General features: G+C 44.6%; 1 protein-coding gene across 4 annotated transcripts in view; it reads right to left on the bottom strand.

Annotated features, from left to right (window-relative positions):
- The window catches only part of LOC122554242 (CMP-N-acetylneuraminate-beta-1,4-galactoside alpha-2,3-sialyltransferase-like), a 506,893-nt gene that overhangs the window by 408,917 nt on the left and 73,795 nt on the right, over positions 1-24,181 (bottom strand). For 3 of the 4 annotated variants that reach the window (XM_087990522.1, XM_087990523.1, XM_043698959.2), the window contains exons 3-4: positions 23,502-23,544; positions 3,393-3,500 (exon numbers count right to left, since the gene is read on the bottom strand). In XM_087990522.1, the coding sequence (XP_087846648.1) occupies positions 3,393-3,500; positions 23,502-23,544 (151 nt within the window). The remainder of the gene's footprint in view (positions 1-3,392; positions 3,501-23,501; positions 23,545-24,181) is intronic. The other variant, XM_043698965.2, reaches the window with a different exon arrangement.

Raw genomic sequence — 24,181 nt, 5'->3', positions numbered from 1 at the left:
CATCTGTCTAGATGCATCTTAAATTAATCTACCATGCCTGCCTCTCCTACCTCTGCTGGCAACGCATTCCAGGCACCTACCACCCTCCGTGTAAAGTACTTGCCTCGTGTATCTCACTTAAACCTTGCACCTCTCACCTTGAAAGCGTAACCTCTCGATATTGAATCCTTCGCCTTGGGGAAAAAGCTTATCTCTATCTACCCTATCTATAACCTTCATGATTTTGTAGACCTCAATCAGGTTCCCCCCTTAATCTCCTTTTTTCTAATGAAAACAACCCTCACTGACTCAACCTCTCTTCATAGCTAGCACCTTCCATATCAGGCAACATCCTCATAAACCTTCTCTGTACCCACTCCATAGCGTACATATTCTTTTGGTAATGTGGCGACCAGAACTGTACACAGTATTCTAAATGTAGCCAAACCAATGCCGTGTACAATTTTAACATGACCTGCCAGTTCTTGTACTCAATACCCCGTCCGATGAAGGCAAGCATACCATTTGCTTTCTTGACTACTCTATCCACCTGTGCAGCAACCTTCAGGGTACAATGGTCCTGAACGCCCAGATCTCTCTGCTCATCAACTTTTCCCAAGGCTCTTCCATTTACAGTATAATTCGCTCTAGAGTTAGATTTTACAAAATGCATCACCTCACATTTGGACTGAACTCCATCTGCCATCTCTCCGCCCAACTCTCCAGTCTATCTATAGTTTCCTGTATTCTTTGACAGTTCCCTGTGCTTTTTGATACCCCACCAATCTTTGTGTCATCTGCAAACTTGCTGATCATACCTCTTCCAGATCATTTATGTAGAACACAAACAACAGTGGCCCCAGCACTGATCCCTGTGGATTTCTCCATTTCGAGACACTCCCTTCAACTACTACTCTCTGTCTGCTGTTGATCAACCAGTTCGTTATCCACTTAGTTGGAACACCCTGCACACCACGTGACTTCACTTTCTCCATTAGTCTACCATGGGGAACCTTATCAAATGCCTTACCAAAGTCCATGTATATGACATCTAATCCATTAATGGATTCTTTCACCTTAGGCTGTCATATCAAACACACACAACTCATAACTTACATTCAACTTGGAGTTCAAGACATGTCTTTAAGACTTCCAAAATATCTGTTGTCCATGTTCTGATGGACATGGAAGGCTCCTCTGGGGTCAGTCTCTAAACACCTCCATCTGCCATGACCAGGGCCTCCAAGCCCTCCCTTTCTTCCTCTCTCAACGTCTCCACCAGTACCCTTCCAGTGACACTCTAATTTGTTTGGCTGAACTGGTCCTCACCTTTAATAATTTCTCCTTTGAATCCTCCCACTTCCTCCAGACGAAAGGGGCAGCCATTCGCACCCGCGTGGGCCCCAGCTATGCCTGTCTCTTTGTCAGCTACGTGGGACAGTCCATCTTCTGCAGTTACACCAGCACCATGTCCCACCTTTTCCTCCGCTACATTATTGACTGCATCGGCGCCACCTTGTACTCGCACGAAGAGGTTGAACAGTTCATCAACTTCACCAACACATTCCACCCAGACTATAAGTTCACCTGGACCATCTCAGACACCTCCCTCCCCTTCCTGGGCCTCTCCATCTCCATCAACGGTGACCGACACAACATTGACATTTTCTACAAACCCAACGATTCCCACAGCTACCTGATTTACACCTCCTCCCACACTGCCTCCTGTAAAAATGTTACCCCTTATTCCCAATTCCTCCATCTCCCCTGCATCTGCTCCCATGAGGGCCAGTTCCACACGGAACACACTAGATGGCCTCCTTCTTTAAAGACCGCAATCTCCCCATCCACGCAGTTGAAGATGCCCTCCAGCGCATCTCATCATGTCCCGTACCTCCATCCTCAAACCCCACACCTCCAACCACACCATGAACAGAACCCTCCTGGTCCTCAACTTCCATCCCACCAACTTCTGTATGTATTGCATCATCCACCAACATTTCTGCCACTTACAAACGGACCCTACCACCACAGATATATTGCCCTCCCCACCTCTATCCGCTTTCTGTAAAGACCGTTCCATCCGTGACTACCTTGTCAGATCCATGCCCCCCCTCCCCCAACAACCCACCCTCCCTACCTTCTCCTGCCACCGCAGGAATTGCAAAACCTGCGCCCACCCCTTCCCCCTCACCTCCGTCCAAGGACCTAAAAGAGCCTTCTACACCCATCAAAGTTTCACCTGCACTTCCACACTTCACTTACTGTAGCCGTTGCTCCCGATGCGGTCTCCTCCACATTAGGGAGACAGGACACCTCCTCGCAGAGCGCTTCAGAGAACATCTCCGGGACACCTGCACCAACCAACTCCACCACCCTATCGCCGAACACTTCAACTCCCCGTCCCACTCCACCAAGGACATGCAGGTCCTGGGCCTCCTCCATCGCCTAATGCCTGGAGGAAGAATGCCTCATCTTCCACCTCGAGACCCTCCAACCCTATGGCATCAATGTGGATTTCACCAATTTCCTCATTTCCCCTCCTCCTACCTTATCCCTGTTTCAAACTTCCAGCTCAGCACCGCCCTCATGATCTGCCCTACCTGTCCATCTTCCTTCCTACCTATCCACTCCACCCTCCCTACAGACCTATCACCATTACCCCACCTCAATCCATCTATCGCACTCTGAGCTACCTTCTCCCCAGCCCCACCCTCCCCCCATTTATCTCCCCCCACCCCAGGCTCCCAGTCTCATTCCTGATGAAAGGCTTTCACCCGAAACGTCGATTTTCCTCCTCCTCGGATGTTGCCTGACCTGCTATGCTTTACCAGCACCACACTCTCAACTCTAATCTCCAGCATCTGCAGTCCTCATTTTCATCTGAAGTGGAACTGAACCCACTATATCAAATTCCTTTAACAGCATCAATGTCACTCTGGGATGTTAAATGTACTTGTACAAAATTGTCAAAAACTGCCCTGAATGACTCAGTTGATGCAAAAGGTACAGGTTATTCAACCACAGGTTGACAGCACAATCGAACATAAAGTCAACTTCATCCCAGTCCTCCAGACGACAAACTAAACGCGTGTAACAGAAAATTCTTTATGTTGCCCTAACTTAAATGTTTGGATTGCATCTCTGCTCTAAAATGCAAATTCACAAGGCATTTCATATGTTAAGAGTTTTATTCCTTGTAAAGCTACAAAACCAATTGATAAAAAGTTCATTAGGGTTATACATGCAAATTGTGCGCATTCTCAATAAATATCCTTAATATTAATTAACGCAGTGTCGAGTAAACTTATCTCCTACATGAATGAGAAGTATTGCACATGTCCAGTATCTTTATGATCAGTAATCTGGCATTTGTGGGGCCACGACGTGAATCCCTCAATTTCTGCACTTACCGAATGTAGCCCAATGTGGTTTGGGAAGGAATAAAAAGTCTGTCTTTGTGGGTATCAGCATTGGTACAGCCATCTCTTCTGTTGTCCACCACTGGATTCTCCAGTTCCCTAAGAGTTACCCACAAATTACATTTTCAGAACTTTCTAACAAGTATGATATACAAGTACTCGTATTACAGATATGATTCTGACACTCTATATAGTGCAAACTCATTAGTTTGAAATATATCATAAACTAACCAACCACAGTTATGCTATCCCCTCACTAGAAAACTACACAGCTATTCATTATAAATAAAATAGAAATGCAAGGCCAGGCGATGTGGTTGTACCTGCATGATGTGGGAGCTGGTGGACCCGTTGTGTTTTGGAGTGACTGGATCTATAGCAAGTGTTGATTGCTTGAGGAACTCTGGCCCAGAGTTGATGAGCTGGAGTCCAATCTTCGAGCAAAGCAACACATCAGACAGGGGGAAAGAGTTATCTGGGCATTGTCTTTCAAAAAGCAGCCACATGTCTTTCATTAATTAACTTGAATTCATACAGTGGTCAGGGACAGGAGGGTATGACTACATGTGAAGCAGGCAGAGGGATCCAGGAGATGGCGTGGAAGGAGCCTCAGCCCTTAAATTTCTCTTGCTCCCGGTATGAAGAGTACAGATGGCTGTAGGAAGAATGAGCAAACTGACCATTGCAATTGTGCCATTTAAGGGGGGCACGGAGAGAAGAGGAGAAATATAGTTGTGATTGGGGATAGTATAATCAAGGAAAAGACACAGTTCTCAGTGCCCCAAGGACTGTGAGCTCGCAGGCTCTGTTCCCTGGGCTCAGGGTCTCTCATCTGGGCTGTAAAGGAACTTGGAGTGAGAGGGGAGAGATCCAATTGCCATGGTCCACATAGGTACCAAATATATGGGCAGAAATAGGAAAGAGGTTCTGCAGAGGGAATATGAACAGTAGGGGCTAAATTAAAAAGCAGGACCAAAAACCCAATTATCTTTGAGCCAAGAGCAAATTCACACAGGGTCTACAAGAATAAAGAGGTATGCACATGGCTCGAAGATTGGTGCAGGAGAAGCAGATTCCAATTCATGGGATACTGGGAGAGGGGGGAGTTGTTCTGGTGGAATAGGCTCCACCCCAGTCATGTGGGACCAGAGTCTTGGTGAATTGCAAAGCTTGGGCTGTGGACAGGGCTTTAAATTGAAAGGTCGGAGGAGGTCATTTGCATCGGAAATTATGGAAAGAGTTAAAGGGGGGAGAGCTCAGCAGAGGTTATTGAAGTTTCCAGAACAAGTAAAAGGACTCTGCATATGGAAAGGGTCAGGAATCTAAAATCAGGCACAATAAATAAGGGGACAACTATGAGAAAGGGGGTTGGGGGGTGGGGGGCAGTTAATCCAGGACTTTTTAAAAATTAAATCATAAGATGTGGGCTTCACTGACATGGCCAGCATTTATTGCCTGGCCCTGATTGCCCAGAGGCTGTAAAGAGGCAACCACATTGCTGTAGAACTGGAGTCACACATAGGCCACACCAGGTTAGGATGGCAGTTTCCTTCCCTAAAGGTGAATATGTGTTCTACTTGAATGCTCAGAGTGTATGGAACAAGATAAAAGAGCTTGTACCACAGATTGAAATTGGTGGGTATGTTGTTGTGAGTATCACAGAAACATGGCTTCAAGAGGATCAGGCTGGGAACTAAATGTATAACAATTCAGGTCCTATCAAAACAACAGACAGATGAACAGAGTGGGCAGGCTTGCCTTGCTCGTAAGTAATGAAATTAAATCGATAGCATGAAGCAATACATGGTTGTAAGGTGCAGAGCCTGTGTGGATGTGAGGAACTGCAAAGCAAAAATGACCCTGATGAGAGTTATCTTCAGGTTTCCTAGCAGTAATCAGCATGCGGGGAAGGAAATAAATCAGGAGATAGAAAAGGCATGTTAGAAAAGATACTCATCAATCATTGTGGGAGTCTTCATTATGTACGTGGACTGGAAAAATCAAGTTGGCAGTGGATTACAAGGAAATAAGTTCAAGGAATATCTATTAGATGATTCTTTGAAGCAGCTTGTGGGTGCAGCTCACTAGGGAACAGGCGATTCTGGATTTGGCGATGCGTAATGAGGCAGTTTGAGAGGGATAAGCTGGAATCAGACATAATGGCAATACAACTGAGTAAAGGTAACGATAAAGACATCAGTGAGGAGCTGGCGGGAGCCATTTGGAAGGGGAGCCTAGCAGGAAAGATGGTGAAGCAGAAATGGCAGGAGTTTCTGGGGATAGTTCAGGAGGCACAGCAGAAATTCATCCTGAGGTAAAAGAAAAATACTTTATAGACTTAATTAAACTTCAGAGCCACAGCAATGTGGTTGGCTCTCAACTTCCCTCTGAAGTGGCCTTGCAAGACATTCAATTGTATCAATAACCACAAAATCTCAATAAAGAAATGAAACTGGGCGGACAACCTGCAACGACATAGGCTTCGGAAAAGACAAAGAAAGAAACAGCTCATCAATTCTGCAAACTCGACCTTACTAACATCTGAGGTGAAAATGTGTTGCTGGAAAAGCGCAGCAGTTCAGGCAGCATCCAAGGAACAGGAGAATCGACGTTTCGGGCATAAGCCCTTCTTCAGGAAGCAATCTAACATCTGGGGGCCAATGCCAAAACTGGGATAATGGCCTCACAGACTAGTCAAGAAACAGCCTTGAGTATGACGATACTCATGGAATCATACTTTATGGACAATATCCCAGACATCACCAGCACCATTCATGGATGCGTCCTGCCCCACCGGCAGGACAGACACAGCAGAAGTGGTTGCAAAAGTGGTATACAGTTGGTCGAGAGTGGCCCTGTGAGTTCTCAACACTGACACCAGATCCCATGAAGTCTCATGGCTTCAGACTAAACAAAGGCAAGGAAATCTCCATGTACTGTCCAACCTCAGCAGATGAATCAGTACTCCTCCACATTGAGCAATACTCAGATGAAGCACTGAAGGTGGCAAGTGCAAAATGTACTCTGGGTGGGGGATTTCAATGTCCACCATCAAGAGTGGCTCAGCAGCAGCACTACAGACTGAAATAGCCAGGTCCTAAAGGACATAGTTGCTCGACTGGGTCTGTGTCAAGTGGTAAGGGATCCAACAAAATGGAAAAATAAACCTGGCCTCAGCTTTACCAGAAGCATCTGTTCATGACCGTGTTGGTAAGAAAGACCACTACACAGTCCAAATGGAGACAAAGCCCCACCTTCCCATTGAGAATAATCTCCATGATATTGTGAGTCACTATCACCGTACTAAATGGGACAGACTAATAGCAAGCCAAGACTAGGCATCCATGATGTGTTGTAACTATCACCAGCAGAATTGTACTGCAGCACAATATGCAACCTCATGCCCTGCCATATTCTCCACTCCACCATGGTCATCAAGTCAGGCGGTCAATCCTGGTTCAATGGAGAGTGCAGGAGGGCATTCCAGGAGCAGCCCTGAGCGTACGTAACAACAAGGCATCAACATGGTGAAGCTCCGACAACTCTGCACACACAAAGCAGGAAAAATCCAACCCAGGAAATTACTGCCCGTCAGTCTACTGTTGACTTTCAGTAAAGCAATGGAAGGTGTCATCAGGATTGTTATCAAGCATTGTCTGCGAGTAATAACCTACTCAGTGATGTTCAGCTTGGTTACTTGCCAGGGCCACTCAGCTCCTGACGTTATTACAGCCTTGGTCCAAATGTGGACAAAAGAGCTGAATTCCAGAAGTGAGGTGAGTGTGACAGCACATGACGTCATGGCCGCATCAAACCAAGTGTGGCATCAAGGAGCCTCAGCAAAACTGAAAGCAATGGGTATCAGAGGACAAACTCTCTGCTGGTTGGAGTCATACCTGACACATAGGAAGATGTTGTGGTGGTTGGAGGTCACTCATATCAGCTTCAAGATATCCCTGCAGGAGGTCTTCAGGGTAGGAGGCCCAACCATCTTCATCTGCTTCATCCATGACCTTCTTTCCATCATTAAGGTCAGATATGAGAATGTTTATCAATGATGCACAGTGTTCAGCACCACTCGTCTTCTCAGATACCTAAACAGTTGGTTCTCAAATGCAAACAAGATCTGGGCAATATCCACACTTGGACTGATAAGTGGCAAGTCACATTCACGCCACACAAATCCCAAGCAATGACCATCTTCAATAACTGACAATTGAACCAAGACATTTTGACATTCAATGATGTTATCATCACTGAATGCCCCAACTATCAACATCCTTGGGGTTATCGTTGATGACCAAACTCAAGTGGACTCGCCACATATACACCTGGCTACAACAGCAGGTCAGAGACTAGAAATACTGAAGTAAGGACATCATGACTCCCTAAAGCCTGTCTATCATCTACAAGTCACAAGTCAGGAGTGTGACAGAATACTCCCCATTTGCCTTGATGTCTGCAGCTCGAACTGCATTCAATAAGTGTGACACCATCAGGGATATAGCGGCCCACTTGATTGACACCACATTGACATGCATCCACTCCTTCACAGCAGTGTATATTATCACTGGGTACACTGCAGAAATTCACATAAGATCCTTAGAGAGCACCTTTCAAACCCATGACCACTTCCATGGAAAGACAAGGGCAGCAGATACATGGGAATTCCATCACCAGGTGCAAGCTCCCTCCATGCCAGTCACTATTCTGACTTGGAAATATATTGCTGTTCCTTCACTGTCACTGGGGCAAAATCCAGGAATTCCCTTCCAAAGGATCACTGTAGATTAACCTAAAGCATGTAGACTGCAATGGTTAAAGAATGATGTGGAGGTGCCAGGGGTATTGTGTGATTTTTAACTCCGTGGTTAAAGAAGGTAACTCATCCCCACCTTCTCAAGGCTACCTAGAGACAGGCAATAAATGCTGGCCAGCCAGCAACACCCACATCCCAGGAATATAAAGGGGAGGCTTTTAAAAACCAGCAGAGATAATTATAAAAAGCATTAAGTGGGGGAGAAGATAAAATATAAGGGTTAGCTAGCTGGCAATACAAAATAAGATTGCAAGAGTTTTTTTTAGATATTTAGAACAGACATTGGACTCCTGGAAAGTGAGGGTGGAGAACAAACAAACGGCAGAGAAACTGAATGCATACTTTGCAGAAGTTTTCATAGTGGAAGACACCAGCAGCATACCAGAACTTCAAGATAGTCAAATGTAGAGATGAGTGCAGTGGCCATCTAAGGAGAATGTACTAGACAAGCTGAAGGGTCTGAAGGTGGATAAATCACCTGGACCACACAGACTATGCCACAGAGGACTGAAGGAGATAGCCAAGCTGATGGCAAAGTTATAAGTGGTAATCTTTCAGGAATTACTGGAGGCAGGGAGGTTCTCAGAGGACTGAAAAATGTCTAATGTTGAACCTCTGTTGAAGAAGGGAGAGACTCAGAAGACAGGATAGCACAGGCCAGTTAATCTGACCTCAGTCGTTACTAAGATTTTACCATGCAATATTAAGGATGAGATTGCTTGGAAGTGGATGGTAAAATAGAGCTGAGTCAGCATGGCTTTATCAAGACAAGGTTACGCCTGACAAATCTGTTCCAATTCTTTGAGGAAGTAACAAGCGAATTGGACAAAGGACAGCCAGTGAAAATTATCTACTTGGATTCCAGAAGGACTCAGACAGGTGCTGCACAGGACACCGCTAAATAAGAGCCCATCTTTGGGGCAAGGTAGTGGCATGAATAGAGGACTGGCAGAAGACAGAGAGTGGGGATGAAGGAGTCTTTTTCAGGATGGCAGCCCCTCATTAGTCGAGTTCTGGTGGGGTCAGTGTTGGGAATCACAATTACTATTAATCACTATTAATACGTAATATTGGGAATCACTATTAATACATTAGCAATCTAACCGAACGCAAAGAGGCCATTTTTGCTAAGTTTGCAGATGACACAAAGATAGGTGGGAACACAGATAGTGTTGAGGAAGCAGGGAAGCTTCAGATGAATGTGGACAGACTAGGACAGTGAGAAAAGAAGTATCGGGTGGATTACAATGTTGGAAAATGAGGTTATGCACTTTGGCGGGAAGAACTTTGGCTTAATCTCTTTTATACATACTTTTTTCGAAATGGGGAAAGGCTTTGGAAATCTGATGGGCAAGGGGACTTGGGAGTCTTAGTTCAGGCTTCTCTAATGCTTAATATGCAGGTTGCACTGGCATTTGGGAAGGCAAATGAATTGTTAGCATTCATTTCAAGAGGGCCAGAGTACAAGAATATAGATGTACTGCTGAGGCTGTATAAGGCTCTGTTCAGACTGCATTGAAAAAATTGCCAGCAGTTTTGTGCCCTGCATTCAAGGAAGAATACGCTGACGTTTGGGGCGGGGGTCCAGAGGAAGTTTACAAGAATGATCCCAGAGCTGAAAGTCTTATCTTATGAGAAGAAGTTGAGGACTCTGAGTCATAGAGATATACAGCACAGAAACAGATCCTTCAGACCAACTGGTTCATACCAACCAGATATCCTAAAAAAAATCTAGTCTCATTTCTCAGTTACCTGGATTTGATCCACATCACTAAGTCCTTCCTATTCAAGTATCCATCCGGATGCCTTTTCAATGTTGTAATTGTACCAGCCTCCACCACTTCCTCTGGCAGCTCATTCCATACACATACCACCCTCTGCATGAAAAGGTTGCCCCTTAGGTCCCTTTTATATCTTTCTCTCTCATCTTAAACCTATGCCTTCCTGTTTGGGATGCCCCACTGCCCCTATGACCACGCCGCCCGCCACCACACCCCTTCCCCATACAGCAAATCTATGAGTGATGTTCTCACTAACGAAATGCTACTGTAAGTCAAAATAACACTTTGGTAATATGATAGGAATTCCAGTGCTGGTTAGTGCTACTATGTATGATGGCCATACATCCCAACAACTGGCAGGCCATATCAAACAGCATGTCCCATTGACCATTTGTAGTTAGCAGCATGTCATTCTGCTCAACTAGACCATGCTAGCAACACTCAAAAGTATTCCCACCGTCAGATGTGATTCTGCTATTGGACATCATTTAGTAAATAATTCACACTGTGCTAAGAGTTACTCCAGAAACCAATGTAGGTTCATCAGCAGAGATTGCAGAGACATGCATTTGCACATACTACAAGCTACTTACATATATAGGACCCTGTTTTTGTAGGTAAAAAGGATTTCTAACATATGTTGCACTTTGCAAAATAAGGGGTCACAGAGACAGCCAAACCCTGCTGTTTCCCCATGGCAACACACTGGCCAATCAGAAGCTATTTACCTGCTCTAAGAAATAAAATTGATCATTAGCTGTTCCTGCTGCATTTTCATGCCAAATGATGGCCCAATCAATCAGCACTTGCTTCTTATGCTGTATAAACTGGTGTCTCTCTCTTCACGTCTGCTTCTTGCATCCAACTTTTGATGAGTACAAACAAAACATTTTATATCCTTTGAGCAATGGTTTCAGATACAGTCAATGACACCTATAGCACAAAAATGGTTCTTTAGCCACTCTGTATCCACTCTGGTAAGAAACAACTGCCTAACCATTCTAAACCCATTTTCCAGCACTTGGACCATAATCTTGTGCACCTTGGCATCACAAGAGCACATTAAAATACTTCTTAAATATTATGAGGATTTTTGCCTCTACCATCCTTATAGGAAGTGAGTTCCAAATTCCCACTCTCACATCTTTTCTAAACCTTCTGCCCCTTACATTAAATCTATGCGCTCTGGGCATTGATCCAATATCAAGGGGAAAAGTTTCTTCCTGTCTACACTTACTATGTCCCTGATTTTTATATATTTCAATCCTATTCCCTCTACTTGAAGGAAAAAACATCCTGTCTGTCCAATCTCCCTTTATAATAAACTCTCCAGCCCAGGATATAACCTGTTAAATCTGTTCTGCAAGTTCTCCACTGCAATCATATCCCTCTTATAATGTGGATTCCAAACATAACATTCTAGCTGTGGCCTAACCAAAATTTTACACAATTTCAACATAACCTCCTGCTCTAAAACTCGATGCTTCAACTAATAAAGGCAAATATAATACATACCTCCTTAACCACATAATCCACCTTAAGGGACCAACATACAGGTAGACCAAGATCCCTCTGATTTTCAGTATTTTCCAGGGTCCTACCATCCATCCTGTACCTCCGTTGCCTTGTTCACTCTGCCGAAGTGCAACAACTCACGTTTATCTAGATTGACGGATCACTGGCAAATGGAATTCAATCTGACTAGCCTGCTTATATCTAATTGTAAATTAAGGCGATGTCCCTCACTAAATGCCACTTCACCTATTTTTATGTCATTGGCGAACTTCAACCTTCCTATATTCAAGTCTATATTCAGGCCACAACACTGACCTCTGTGGGACTCCAATGAACAAAGACTTCCAATTAAAAAGGTGCTCCTCAATTATCATTTTCTGCTTCCTGCTGGTCACTCAACTGTGAATCCAATTTGCAAGATTTCCTTGGATCCTATGGGCTCTTACTTTTACAATCAATCTCCCAAGCAAGACTTTATGAAAAACCTTGCTGAAGTTGAAGTACACTACATCAAAAGCATTGCCCTCATCTACAAACCTGGTCAACTCTTAAAAAAAATCAAACAAGTTGGTCAGACATGAACCAGGTGACATATTACACCACTTGTTTTTAGGACACCTGCTGTTAAATGTGGCTTAGGGCTGGCACAACTCGTGGCATTAATGATATCTACCTCCTTTTGGTCATGAAATAATGATAATAAATAGGGATGCTGATAATAGATGACCATCATGTTCCTCTTTTATGCAACCATTTATTGCAATGCAGCATCCAAGTAAACTCACAATCTTAGGTTCCTCTATCACTTGCCTCTCGACTGGAGCCTCCATACTGGATTTCCTTCCAAAACATAATTTTTCATATCTTGGACCTCTCCCATTCTTCAGTCTCAGGATTACTAATGGCTTAATTCTCTGCACAATTGATATTAACTATTTTGCCACTTCCCTCTGCGTTCCCATATAACAACATTTTACTTTTGCAAAAGTTCCTACTCTGATTAACAATGTGCTCCTGACATCCAAATAAATCTGTAGCTGTAACTGCAACTAATTATGCAAGTATACAAAATTTAATCACTACTCCCAATTTATTATCAGCAAGATTTTTATTGGTAGGAACAAATTACTGTAAATGCTGGAATCTGTACTGAAAACAACAAATGCAGGAGATCATTACAGACAGGCAGGAGGCTGGAAGAACACAGCAAGCCAGACAGCATCAGGAGGTGGAGAAGTCCATGTTTCGGGTGTAATCCTTCTTCAGGACTGGGGGTGGGGGTGGGGGGAGCTGCAGATAAAGGGAGTGGTGGGGGCAGGGTGGTGAAGTGGTGATAAATGAAGACAGGTTGAGGGTATGACCTGGTTGGTCAATGGGAGGAATGAATCCGGTTGGTGACAGGGACCAGAGGCAGTGAGGGGGTGAGGCTGGGAAGGGAGGTGATTTGAAATTGGAGAACACAATGTTGAGTCCTCTGGGCTGTAGGGTACCCAGGTGCAAGAAAGGGTTGTTCCTCCAATAGGCACTGTGTTCAATAGGAGGCCAAAGATAGTCATGTCAGAAAAGAAGTGATTGGGGGAATTGAAATGGACAGTGACTGCAGACCTGGCTGCGATGCTCCATGAGCCGTTCTCTAAGTTTATGTTCAGTCTGCCGCATGTTGAGAAGACCACAACGGGAGCACCTGATGCAGTAAACTAAGTTAGAAGAGGGGCAGGTGAACCTCTGCCTCACCTGGAAGGACTGTTTTGTGTCCTGGATGGAGGCGAGGGGGGTGGTGTACTGGCAGGTTTTGCATTTGTTCTGGTTGCAAGGGAAGGAGCTTGGTGGATCGGTGGTGGGAGTGGCGTGAATCAAGGACTGTCGGAGGGAACAGTCCTTGTGGAAGGCTGAGAGGGGTGGGCAAGGGAAGATGTTCTTGGTGGTAGGGTCTATTTGGAGTTGGCGGAAGTCTTTGAAGATGATGCGTTGGATACGGAGATTGGTGGGGTGGTAGGTGAGGACAAGGGGAATCTATCCTTATTGCGTTGGGAGGATACGGTGGTTTAGAGTGGTGGAACGGAGAATAGAGGTAGTGCAGCGGAGGACTGTCTGGATGACGGAGGGAGGAAAAGTGTGGGGAACAACTGGGATGCTCGTCCAAGCAGATGCGGCGCAGGTGGATGAATTAGGGGAATGGGATAGAGTTCTTGCAGGATACTGGGTGAGAGGAGGTGTAGTCCAGGTAGTTATGGGAGTCTGTAGGTTTGTAGTAGATGTCCATCTGAAGACTATTGCCGGAGATGGAAATGGTGAGATCAAGAAAGGGGAGGGAGGTGTCACGAATGGACCGAAGTGAAATTGAGGGCGGGATAGAAGTTGTGGGCAAAGTCGATGAACTGTTCCAGTTCAGTCTGGGTGCAGTACACTGCACTGAAGCACTTATCGATGTAATGCCGGAACAGTTGGGGTATAGTACTGCATAGGTGAAGAGGGACTATTCGATATGGCCGGCAGAGACAGGCATAGCTGGGGCCATCCAGGTACCCATGGCCACCACCTTAATTTGGAGGAAATGGGAGGAGTTAAAGGAGGTTGAGGGTGAGGACCAGTTCAGCAAAGCAGAGGAGGGCAAGTCAGGCAACATCAAAGGAGAGAGAGTAAGCTAATGTTTTGAGTCTGGATGACTCTTTATCAGAGCTGGAATGAAGAGTAACGGGTCAGCATATATGCTATATTCAGGGGGGAGGCAGTGATGGTAGGAGTAGTGAGTCCAGTGTGATGGTGGAGAAAAGATGTTAGTAGTTTACATTAAGTGATCAGGATGTGACAATGGTGTGTCTCCTGCCAGACTTGAAAGAACACTAACTGGGAGGGGGTAAGAGGAGGACATGATAACAAGCTAAAAGAAAGGAAAGAAATGGTTCACAATTTGAAGGTGTCGAGCTCAATATTAAGTCTAAAAGGCTGTAAGGTGCCTAGTCTGAAGATGAGGTGTTGTTCCTCCAGTTTGTGCTGTGTTTTACTGGAACACTGCAGCATGCCAAGGACAGACATGTGGGCATGACAGCAGGATGCTATGTTAAAATGACTGGTGATGGCAAGGTCAGGATCCTGAATGCAAATAGAGTTAAGGAGAATCCAAAGCGTTTTTACAAATACATTAAGGACCAAAGGGTAACTAGGGAGAGAATAGGGCCCCTCAAAGATGAGGCAGCATCCAAGGAACAGGAGAATCGACGTTTCGGGCATGAGCCCTTCTTCAGGAATCGGGCTCTTGCCCGAAACTTCGATTCTCCTGTTCCTTGGATGCTGCCTGACCTGCTGTGCTTTTCCAGTAACACATTTTCAGCTCTGATCTCCAGCATCTGCAGTCCTCACTTTCTCCCCTCAAAGATCAGAGAGGTAAAAACAATGACTGCAGATGCTGGAAACCAGATTCTGGATCAGTGGTGCTGGAAGAGCACAGCAATTCAGGCAGCATCCGAGGACAGGCAAAATCGACGTTTCGGGCAAAAGCCCTTCATCAGGAATAAAGGCAGAGAGCCTGAAGCATGGAGAGATAAGCTAGAGGAGGGTGGGGGTGGGGAGAGAGTAGCATAGAGTACAATAGGTCAGTGGGGAAGGAGATGAAGGTGATAGGTCAGGGAAGAGAGGGTGGAGTGGATAGGTGGAAAAGGAGCTGGGCAGGTCGGACAAGTCGAGTTGCTGGAGGTTAGAAACTAGGATGAGGTGGGGGAAGGGGAAATGAGGAAACTGTTGAAATCCACATTGATGCCCTGGGGTTGAAGTGTTCCGAGGCGGAAGATGAGGCGTTCTTCCTCCAGGCGTCTGGTGGTGAGGGAGCGGCGGTGGAGGAGGCCCAGGACCTCCATATCCTCGGCAGAGTGGGAGGGGGAGTTGAAATGTTGAGCCACTGGGCGATTTGGTTGATTGATGCGGGTGTCTCTGAGATGTTCCCTAAAGCGCTCTGCTAGGAGGCGCCCAGTCTCCCCAATGTAGAGGAGACCGCATCGGGAGCAACGGATACAATAGATGATATTAGTGGATGTGCAGGTAAAACTTTGATGGATGTGGAAGGCTCCTTTAGGGCCTTGGATGGAGGTGAGGGAGGTGGTGTGGGCACAGGTTTTACAGTTCCTGCGGTGGCAGGGGAAAGTGCCAGGATGGGAGGGTGGGTCGTAGGGGGGCGTGGACCTGACCAGGTAGTCACGGAGGGAACGGTCTTTGCGGAAGGCGGAGAGGGGTGGGGAGGGAAATTTATCCCTGGTGGTGGGGTCTGTTTGGAGGTGGCGGAAATGTCGGCGGATGATTTGGTTTATGCGAAGGTTGGTAGGGTGGAAGGTGAGCACCAGGGGCGTTCTGTCCTTGTTGCGGTTGGAGGGGTTGGGTCTGAGGGCGGAGGTGCGGGATGTGGATGAGATGCGTTGGAGGGCATCTTTAACCACGTGGGAAGGGAAATTGCGGTCTCTAAAGAAGGAGGCCATCTGGTGTGTTCTATGGTGGAACCGCTCCTCCTGGGAGCAGATACGGCGGAGGCGGAGGAATTGGGAATACGGGATGGCATTTTTGCAAGAGGTAGGGTGGGAAGAGGTGTAATCCAGGTAGCTGTGGGAGTCGGTGAGTTTGTAGAAAATGTCAGTGTCAAGTCGGTCGTCACTGATGGAGATGGAGAGGTCCAGGAAGGGGAGGGAGGTGTCAGAGATGGTCCAGGTAAATTTAAGGTCAGGGTGGAATGTGTTGGTGAAGTTGATGAATTGCTCAACCTCCTCGCGGGAGCACGAGGTGGCGCCAATGCAGTCATCAATGTAGCGGAGGAAGAGGTGGGGAGTGGTGCCGGTGTAATTACGGAAAATCAACTGCTCTACGTAGCCAACAAAGAGACAGGCATAGCTGGGGCCCATACGTGTGCCCATGGCTACCCCTTTGGTCTGGAGGAAGTGGGAGGATTCAAAGGAGAAATTGTTAAGGGTGAGGACCAGTTCGGCCAAACGAATGAGAGTGTCGGTGGAGGGGTACTGTTGGGAACGTCTGGAGAGGAAAAAATGGAGGGCTTGAAGGCCCTGGTCATGGCGGATGGAGGTGTAGAGGGATTGGATATCCATGGTGAAGATGAGGCGTTGGGGGCCGGGGAAACGGAAGTCTTGGAGGAGGTGGAGGGCGTGGGTGGTGTCTCGAACGTATGTGGGGAGTTCCTGGACTAGGGGGGATAGGACAGTGTCGAGGTAGGTAGAGATGAGTTCAGTGGGGCAGGAGCATGCTGAGACAATGGGTCGGCCAGGGTGGTCAGGCTTGTGGATCTTGGGAAGGAGGTAGAACCGGGCAGTGCGGGGTTCCCGGACTATGAGGTTGGAAGCTGTGGGTGGGAGATCTCCTGAGGTGATGAGGTTGTGTATGGTCTGGGAGATGATGGTTTGGTGATGGGGGGTGGGGTCATGGTCAAGGGGGCGGTAGGAAGAGGTGTCCTCGAGTTGGCGTTTGGCTTCAGCGATGTAAAAGCAAGGCGGCCTTTATGTGGAGCAGCAGGAGATGGGGCAGACACTAAATGAGTATGTTGCATCAGTATTTACTACGAAAAAGGACATGGAAGATATAGAATGTAAGGAAATTGATGGTGACATCTTGAAAAATGTCCATATTACAGAGGACTAAATGCTGCATGTCTTGAAAGGCATAGAAGTGGATAAATCCTCAGGACCTGATCAGGTGTATCCGAGAACTCTGTGGGAAGCTAGGGAAGTGATGGCTGAGCCTCTTACTGAGATATTTGCATCATAGATAGTTACAGGTGAGTTGCCAGAAGACTGGAGGTTGGCTAACATGGTGCCACTGTTTAAGAAAGGTGGTAAGGACAAGCCAGGGAACTATAGACCAGTGAGCCTAACATCGATGGTAGGCAAGTTGTTGGAGGGAATCCGGAGGGACAGGATGTGCATGTATTTGGAAAGGCAAGGACTGATTAGGGATAGTCAACGTGGCTTTTTGTGCGTGGCAAATTATGTTTCACAAACTTGATTGAGTTTTTTGAAGAAGTAACAAAGAGGCTTGATGAGGGCAGAATGTGGACGTGATCTATATGGACTTCAGTAAGGCATTCGACAAGGTTCCCCATGGGAGACTGGTTAGCAAGGTTAGATTGCATGAAATACAGGGAGAACTAGTCATTTGGATACAGATTCGGCTCAAAGGTAGGAGACAGAGGGTGGTGGTGGTTTTTCAGACTGGAGGCCTATGACCAGTGGAGTGCCACAAGGATCTGTGCTGGGTCCACTACTTTTCATCATTTATATAAATTGGTTTGGATGTAAGCATAAAAGGTATAGTTAGTAAGTTTGCTGATGATACCAAATTGGAGGTGTAGTGCACCGCGAAGGAGGTTACCTCAGATTACAAACGGAATCTTGATCAGGTGGGCCAATGAGCTGAGAAGTGGCAGATGGAGTTTAATTTAGATAAATGTGAGGTGCTGCATTTGGGAAAGCAAATCTTAGCAGGACGTATACACTTAATGGTAAGCAGGACTTATACACTTAATGGTAAGGTCCTTGGGAGTGTTGCTAAACAAAGAGACCTTGGAGTACAGGTTCATAGCTCCTTGAAAGTGGAGTTGCAGGTAAATAGGACAGTGAAGGAGGCATTTGGTATGCTTTCCTTTATTGGTCAGAGTATTGAGTACAGGAGTTGGGAGGTCATGTTGCAGCTGTACAGGACATTGGTTATGCCACTGTTGGAATATTGCATGCAATTCTGGTCTCCTTCCTATCGGAAAGATGTTGTGAAACTTGAAAAGGTTCAGAAAAGATTTACAAGGATGTTGCTAGGGTTGGAGGATTTGAGCTATAAGGAGAGGTTGAGTAGACTAGGCTCTTTTCCCTGGACTGTTGGAGGCTGTGGGGTGACCTTATAGAGGTTTACAAAATTATGAGCGGCATGGATAGGATAAGTAGACAAAGTCTTTTCCCTGGGATGGGGGAGTCCAGAACTAAAGGGCATAGATTTCGGGTGAGAGGGGAAAGATATAAAAGAGAGCAAAGGGGCAACTTTTTCACGCAGAGGATGATACTTGTATGGAATGAGCTGCCAGAGGAAGTGGTGGAGGCTGGTACAATTGTAACATTTAAAAGGCATTTAGATGGGTATATGAATAGGAAGGGTTTGGAGGGATATGGGCCAGGTGCTGGCAGGTGGGACTAGATTGGGTTGGGATATCTGGTCGGCATGGTTGAGTTGGACCTCAGGGTCTGTTTCCATGCTATACATTTCTATGTCTCTGACTGCTGGACAAGCACAGAGACAGCAGTAAACGGAGGGGTGTATAGGTTAGGTTGATCTTAGATTCAGATAAATGCTCAGCACAACATCGTGGGCTGAAGGGCCTGTACTGCTCTTTGTTCTATGTTCTAATCCCCATCCACCACCATGCTCCTCTGTTTGGCTGAACTGGTATTCTCACTGAACAATTTCTCCTTCAATGCATCTCACTTCTGCAAGTCAAAGGAGTGGCTATGGGGACCCACATGGGTCCTGGTTATGCCTAGCCTCTTTATGAATTTTGAGGAACAATGCATGTTCCAGTCTCACACTGGCCTACTCCCGCAACTTTATTTCAGTATATCAAGACTGATTCAGTGCCGCTTCATGCTCCCACTAGTACACTTCATTTTGCCTCCAATTTCCCCCCCTCTATAAATTTCACATCATCTATTTGCAACACTTCCCTTCTTTTGCTTTTAGCCTCTTTTTCTACATTTCAGGAAATAAACTGTCCACTACCATCCACTGCAAAGCCAGGGACTCCCATAGCTATCTTCACCACGGCTTGGCACACCCATTGGCAGCAAGGACTCCATCCCATTCTCCCAGTTCCTTCGCCTATGTTGCCACATTCTAAAGCAGCTCTGTGGACATGGACTACTCCTTCCGTGACGTGGTTTCCCACCCACTGAGGTTGACAGGGCCCTCTATTGCATCCGACCTGTCAACCTTGCTTCCGCCTTTGTCCCTTTCCATCACCCTCAACAGCATGTTTGGGATCCTCTTGTCCTCACTTTTAATTCCACCAGCCTTCGCATTCAAAGGATCATTCCCTGTCATTTCAGACAATTGTAACAGAACACCATCACCAAACACATCTTCCCCTTAACCCCCCTATCTGCATTTGACAGGGATCATTCCATCCTGGACACTTAGTCCATTCCACAACCACTAGCACCAGCACCAGCATTCCACCCCCCTCCCCCTCCGCCCCGCCCAATGCGCGTCAGCTCTTTTCTCCCCTTACAGATGCTGCCAGACCTGCTGGGATTTTCCAGCATTTTCTCTTTTGGTTACTGTCCTTTCAAGTCTGGCAGGAGACACACCATTGTCATGTCAATGTCATATTCCAATCACTTAATATAAACTATTCACATCTTTTCTCCACCAACACCCTACACCCACTTCCCCCAGCCCCACCACCACCTCCCCCAAAGTATAGCATAAATGCTGTCCCTCTACACTTCACTTCAGTTCTGATAAAGAATCATCCAGACTCAAAACATTAGCTTGCCCTTTTTCCTTTGATGTTGCTTGACCCGCTGTGATTTCCTGCACTTGTTGCTTTCAATTTTTATCAGTGCTCGATTAGAATGCACACATGAAGTAACACCTTTACATTCCAAATAAATTTAGAATTTCATGATCTGTAACCTTTTTGAATCCTGTCTACAAGCTCAAATGAGTCAAGTTCCTCCATGAAGTTTAAGAGATAGCTGCAAAAATTATAGGGTGATTGTCATGGCTCAAGGCTACACCAAATTCTAGAATCAGGTACCTGTTCTGGAAAAACGACTTGCGTTTATAAGAAATTATACGCATAAATGTGTGTAATATCTTAAGTCCTTCTTTTCAAATGCTTTTGTTAAATAGACAGATTAAATCTTTATGAATGACATCTTATAAATTGCTTAAGAATCAAAAAATATGATGACATCATCATCATGGTCGCTGTAATGTGCAATCATCAGCATAGTAAGCTTGGAAATTTCAACAAAACTCATATCTAAATTTTGTATGTTGCTCAGAAGCTATTCAGTGTTGTTTTTCTTCTGACGAATTACTTTCGGTGAAACAGCAGAAGTTGAAAAGACCACAAAATCTGCAGCATGCAGCTGGAGCATGTCAGGTGTACAAATTTGGCATTTTAATAGCTGTTATTGTGCTCTGAAGGGAACATTTCCAGATTAATAAGAAAGAAAACTGACAAAATAAACAGAACAAAGGTAATAAAGTAAAATGTATTAATCATGTACTTCATGCTAACATCTGTTCTGAGTTTGTTATTTAGTCTTGGATTTGCTCTAAATTAAATGAAGTTATTCCTGCATTGAATATGCATTTGTAAGTGCAGTTAAACAAATATAAGAAGAGATTTTGAATGGCTCACTGGGTGAATGCACACTGTAGGTGGAAGAGGTTTAAGATACTAGAGAGAATTCAGGCTCAGTATCTACGTTCTGTACTGAGTTAACAGTTCTCAGTTGCAACAGAGTGGGTACATTCATCTTAGCAAGAAGCAAATGAAAATCAGCAAAGCTTTCACAATTCAGGTTGCTAGCCATTATTGGGAGGTGTAATTGTCAACACCAAACTGTACCTGAAATGACTGCATTCTTCATTTCTCAACATTAACATTCCTCACTTTGAGTAAGTAACTGCAACCTCTCCATCTCTTAATACAAAATGTGACAATGGGGTTGACATAGGGTAAAAAATTACATTATTGTGAAAGTTAAAATAGGATGTCTTGATGATGGTTAGAATGTAAGGTTTGAAGTTCAGCTCAATGTCCAACAAGATTTCGTGAAGTAATATTCAGCATATAGGTTGATTCTCCAAAACACACTTGCAAACATATGTCAGCTAAGTTGCATCCAGTACATCACCAGTCAAAACTACTTTATAGCAAACATTTCAAGCCTCTACTGCATGGAACCATTGGGAAAGTAAATAATTAGCTTTAACATCCTAATTGTATCACTAAAAGTTTGCTGTTCTAAGGGCTGTCAATTAGTTATAATTAACTCATGATTTTTTTAAAGAGATTAATTTTAAGCTGTGTTAGATGTGAAACTTGCATCAATCAAAACCCACAGTTATCTCTTGATGAATTGTAGCTTCCTCCTTTTCTCCTGGTATTGTCAAACAAATACATGGTGTTTTTTTCTACTGGAGTAAATAATCTTACCACTGCAATTCCCAAATTGTTCTCATGACATTGAGAATAATGAAGACACAGTAATGACTTGAATGGTGAAAGGAGCTTTACAGAAGCATAATAAACCAAAATTAGATTCAGATCCAAAGCCAAGGTGGGAAAGATGACCAAACGTTTGGTCAGAGAGATAAGCTTTAAAGAGTCTCTGAAAAAGGACAAAGGTGGGAGATTTATAGAGGAAATTCCAGAACTTTGGACTTACATTTTGGAACTGAAGGCAGGGAAATTGCTCTTTGCAAAGAAAATGCCAATGTCAACTGATGATAGACAGAAATTGCAGAACTTGAATAACATTACTGTTACATGTTTACATCGTTATTCTTCAAGAAAAGTGGGCCAAAGAATGACAAATGGAGTTTAATTCAGATAAAGTCAAGGTGTTGCATTTTAGTAAGTCAAACCAGGGCAGGATTGACACAGTTAATGGTAAGGCCCTGGGGAATGTTGTCGAATAGAGAGATCTAGGGGTGCAGGTACAAAGTGATATCACAATTAGATAGAGTGGAGAAGAAGGCATTTGGCACGTTTGCCTTCATTGGTTAGGGCTTCGAATGCAGGAGTTGGGACATCATGTTACAGCAGTACAAGACATTGGTCACATTTGGAGTATTTCATACAATTCTGGTCACCTTGCTACAGGAAAGATATTATTAAACTGGAAAGGGTGCAAAAATGATATACAAGAATGTTACTGAGACTACAAGGTTTCAGTTATGAGGAGAAGCTGGATAGGCTGGGACGTCAATCCCTGCAGCATAGGAGGCTGAGGGATGACCTTATAGAATTTTATAAAATCATGGGAGACATAGTTAAGGTGAACAGCCGAAGTCTTTCTCCCCAGGTAGAAAAGTCCAAAACTAGAGGCAGTTATTACACTTTGTGTAGTGTAAACCTTTATAAGGACAAGTTTACACTACACAAAAGTCAGAAATTTTTATAAAACCTGTATGAACTGTGGATCAGCCTTTTTTTTATTTTTCTTATTCATTTTGGAAATGTGGGCTTCACTGGCTAGGCTAACACTGGCTAGCCCATTCCTAATTGCACTCGACAAAGTAACAGTGAGCCGCTTTCTTGAACTGCTGCAGTTCATTTGCCATCGGTACATCTAGAACACTATTCAGAAGGGAGCTCCAAGAGTTTAAACCAGCAACAATGAAAGAATGGCAAATATTTCTAAATCAGAATGGTGAGTGACCTCAAGAACAATCTGCAAGTGGTCACTTTCCCATTGATCTGCTGCCCTTGTCCTTTTAGGTGGTAGGGGTGGTGGAATGTGCTGTCGAAGATAATTTCTGAGAACGGCTCCAGAAATGACAAACTTCAGTGGCACAAGGTTGGAGAACTTAGGACTGTTCTATTTGGAGAAGGTTGAGAGGAAAGTTTATCGAGGTATACAAACTGAAGTGGGACTAGTCAGAATAGATAGGATGAAATTGTTCTCATTGAAGGAAGAACTGATAACCTGTGGGCATAGATTTAAGATAATTGGCAAAAGGCACAATGACGATGTGAAGAAATTTTTTTATGCAGCAAGTGAATGGTATCCGCTTTTATATGCATAGCAATCATCAATAGTTATGAAATAGAAATACAGGACAACATTTCAGAATCAGAGTCTTTGCCTGCAACGTCTCTCGATACCTGCATCAATGACCAAGATACTCTGCCTTGAGCAGAATGCTAGAATACCTTAAAAACAAATGTGCTCAATTTACTTGAATTAACAGTTAGTTAAAGTTTCTACTTACATTTTGGAATCTAACTTCAGCAGAAATCCCAGTCTATCATATTCTGAAAAAAAAAGAAAAATCTTATAATTCAATGAACAAGTACTCTATTTCCCTAAATATTCGATCCTTTAATAACACTATATTAGTATTATTTGGTCCTGAATCCTATTTTCAGTTCTTCACAAGGCTTTCAAACATTTCTATTATCTTTAAGTAATTATCTTGCAGCCGACATCAGGGTTTGAAAACACTGCAGAAAGCTATTACACGCAATCACCTTTGATCGGATACCCCTTGACCAAATTGGAATACATTCATCCTGGAAGCAACTTCAGGTAGTTTCAGGAGCCAAACAACAAATCAAAGTTAGATGACAGTACTAGATGCCAGCAGTTAGTAACTGAGGAATTCTTAAACTCTTCACAAAACTAAGTTTTGCTCTCATTTACCATTTAAAAATCTGACTAAAATTTCTCAGACTGAAGCAGGGTCTCCACTGAAAGTTCACTTGAAGTTAGGAAATTAAGGAAAACTGCTAAAATTATTTGCTTTTTGCACCTGATATCAGCTAGCTCTTTTCTTAAATAAAGCGACACACCTCGCTGAGGCTTGGCACAGAATGTGACTTTGGGAGCCATGATATGTTACCTTTAAGACAAGGGGATTAGAATACAAGAACAAGAATGCCTTGCTGCAAT

The sequence above is a fragment of the Chiloscyllium plagiosum genome, unplaced genomic scaffold (genome assembly GCF_037043375.1).
Source record: "Chiloscyllium plagiosum isolate Xiang-an unplaced genomic scaffold, Cpla_swu_hap1 HiC_scaffold_9, whole genome shotgun sequence".
Lineage (NCBI taxonomy): Eukaryota > Metazoa > Chordata > Chondrichthyes > Orectolobiformes > Hemiscylliidae > Chiloscyllium > Chiloscyllium plagiosum.
This window is presented reverse-complemented; position numbering and strand designations above follow the sequence as displayed.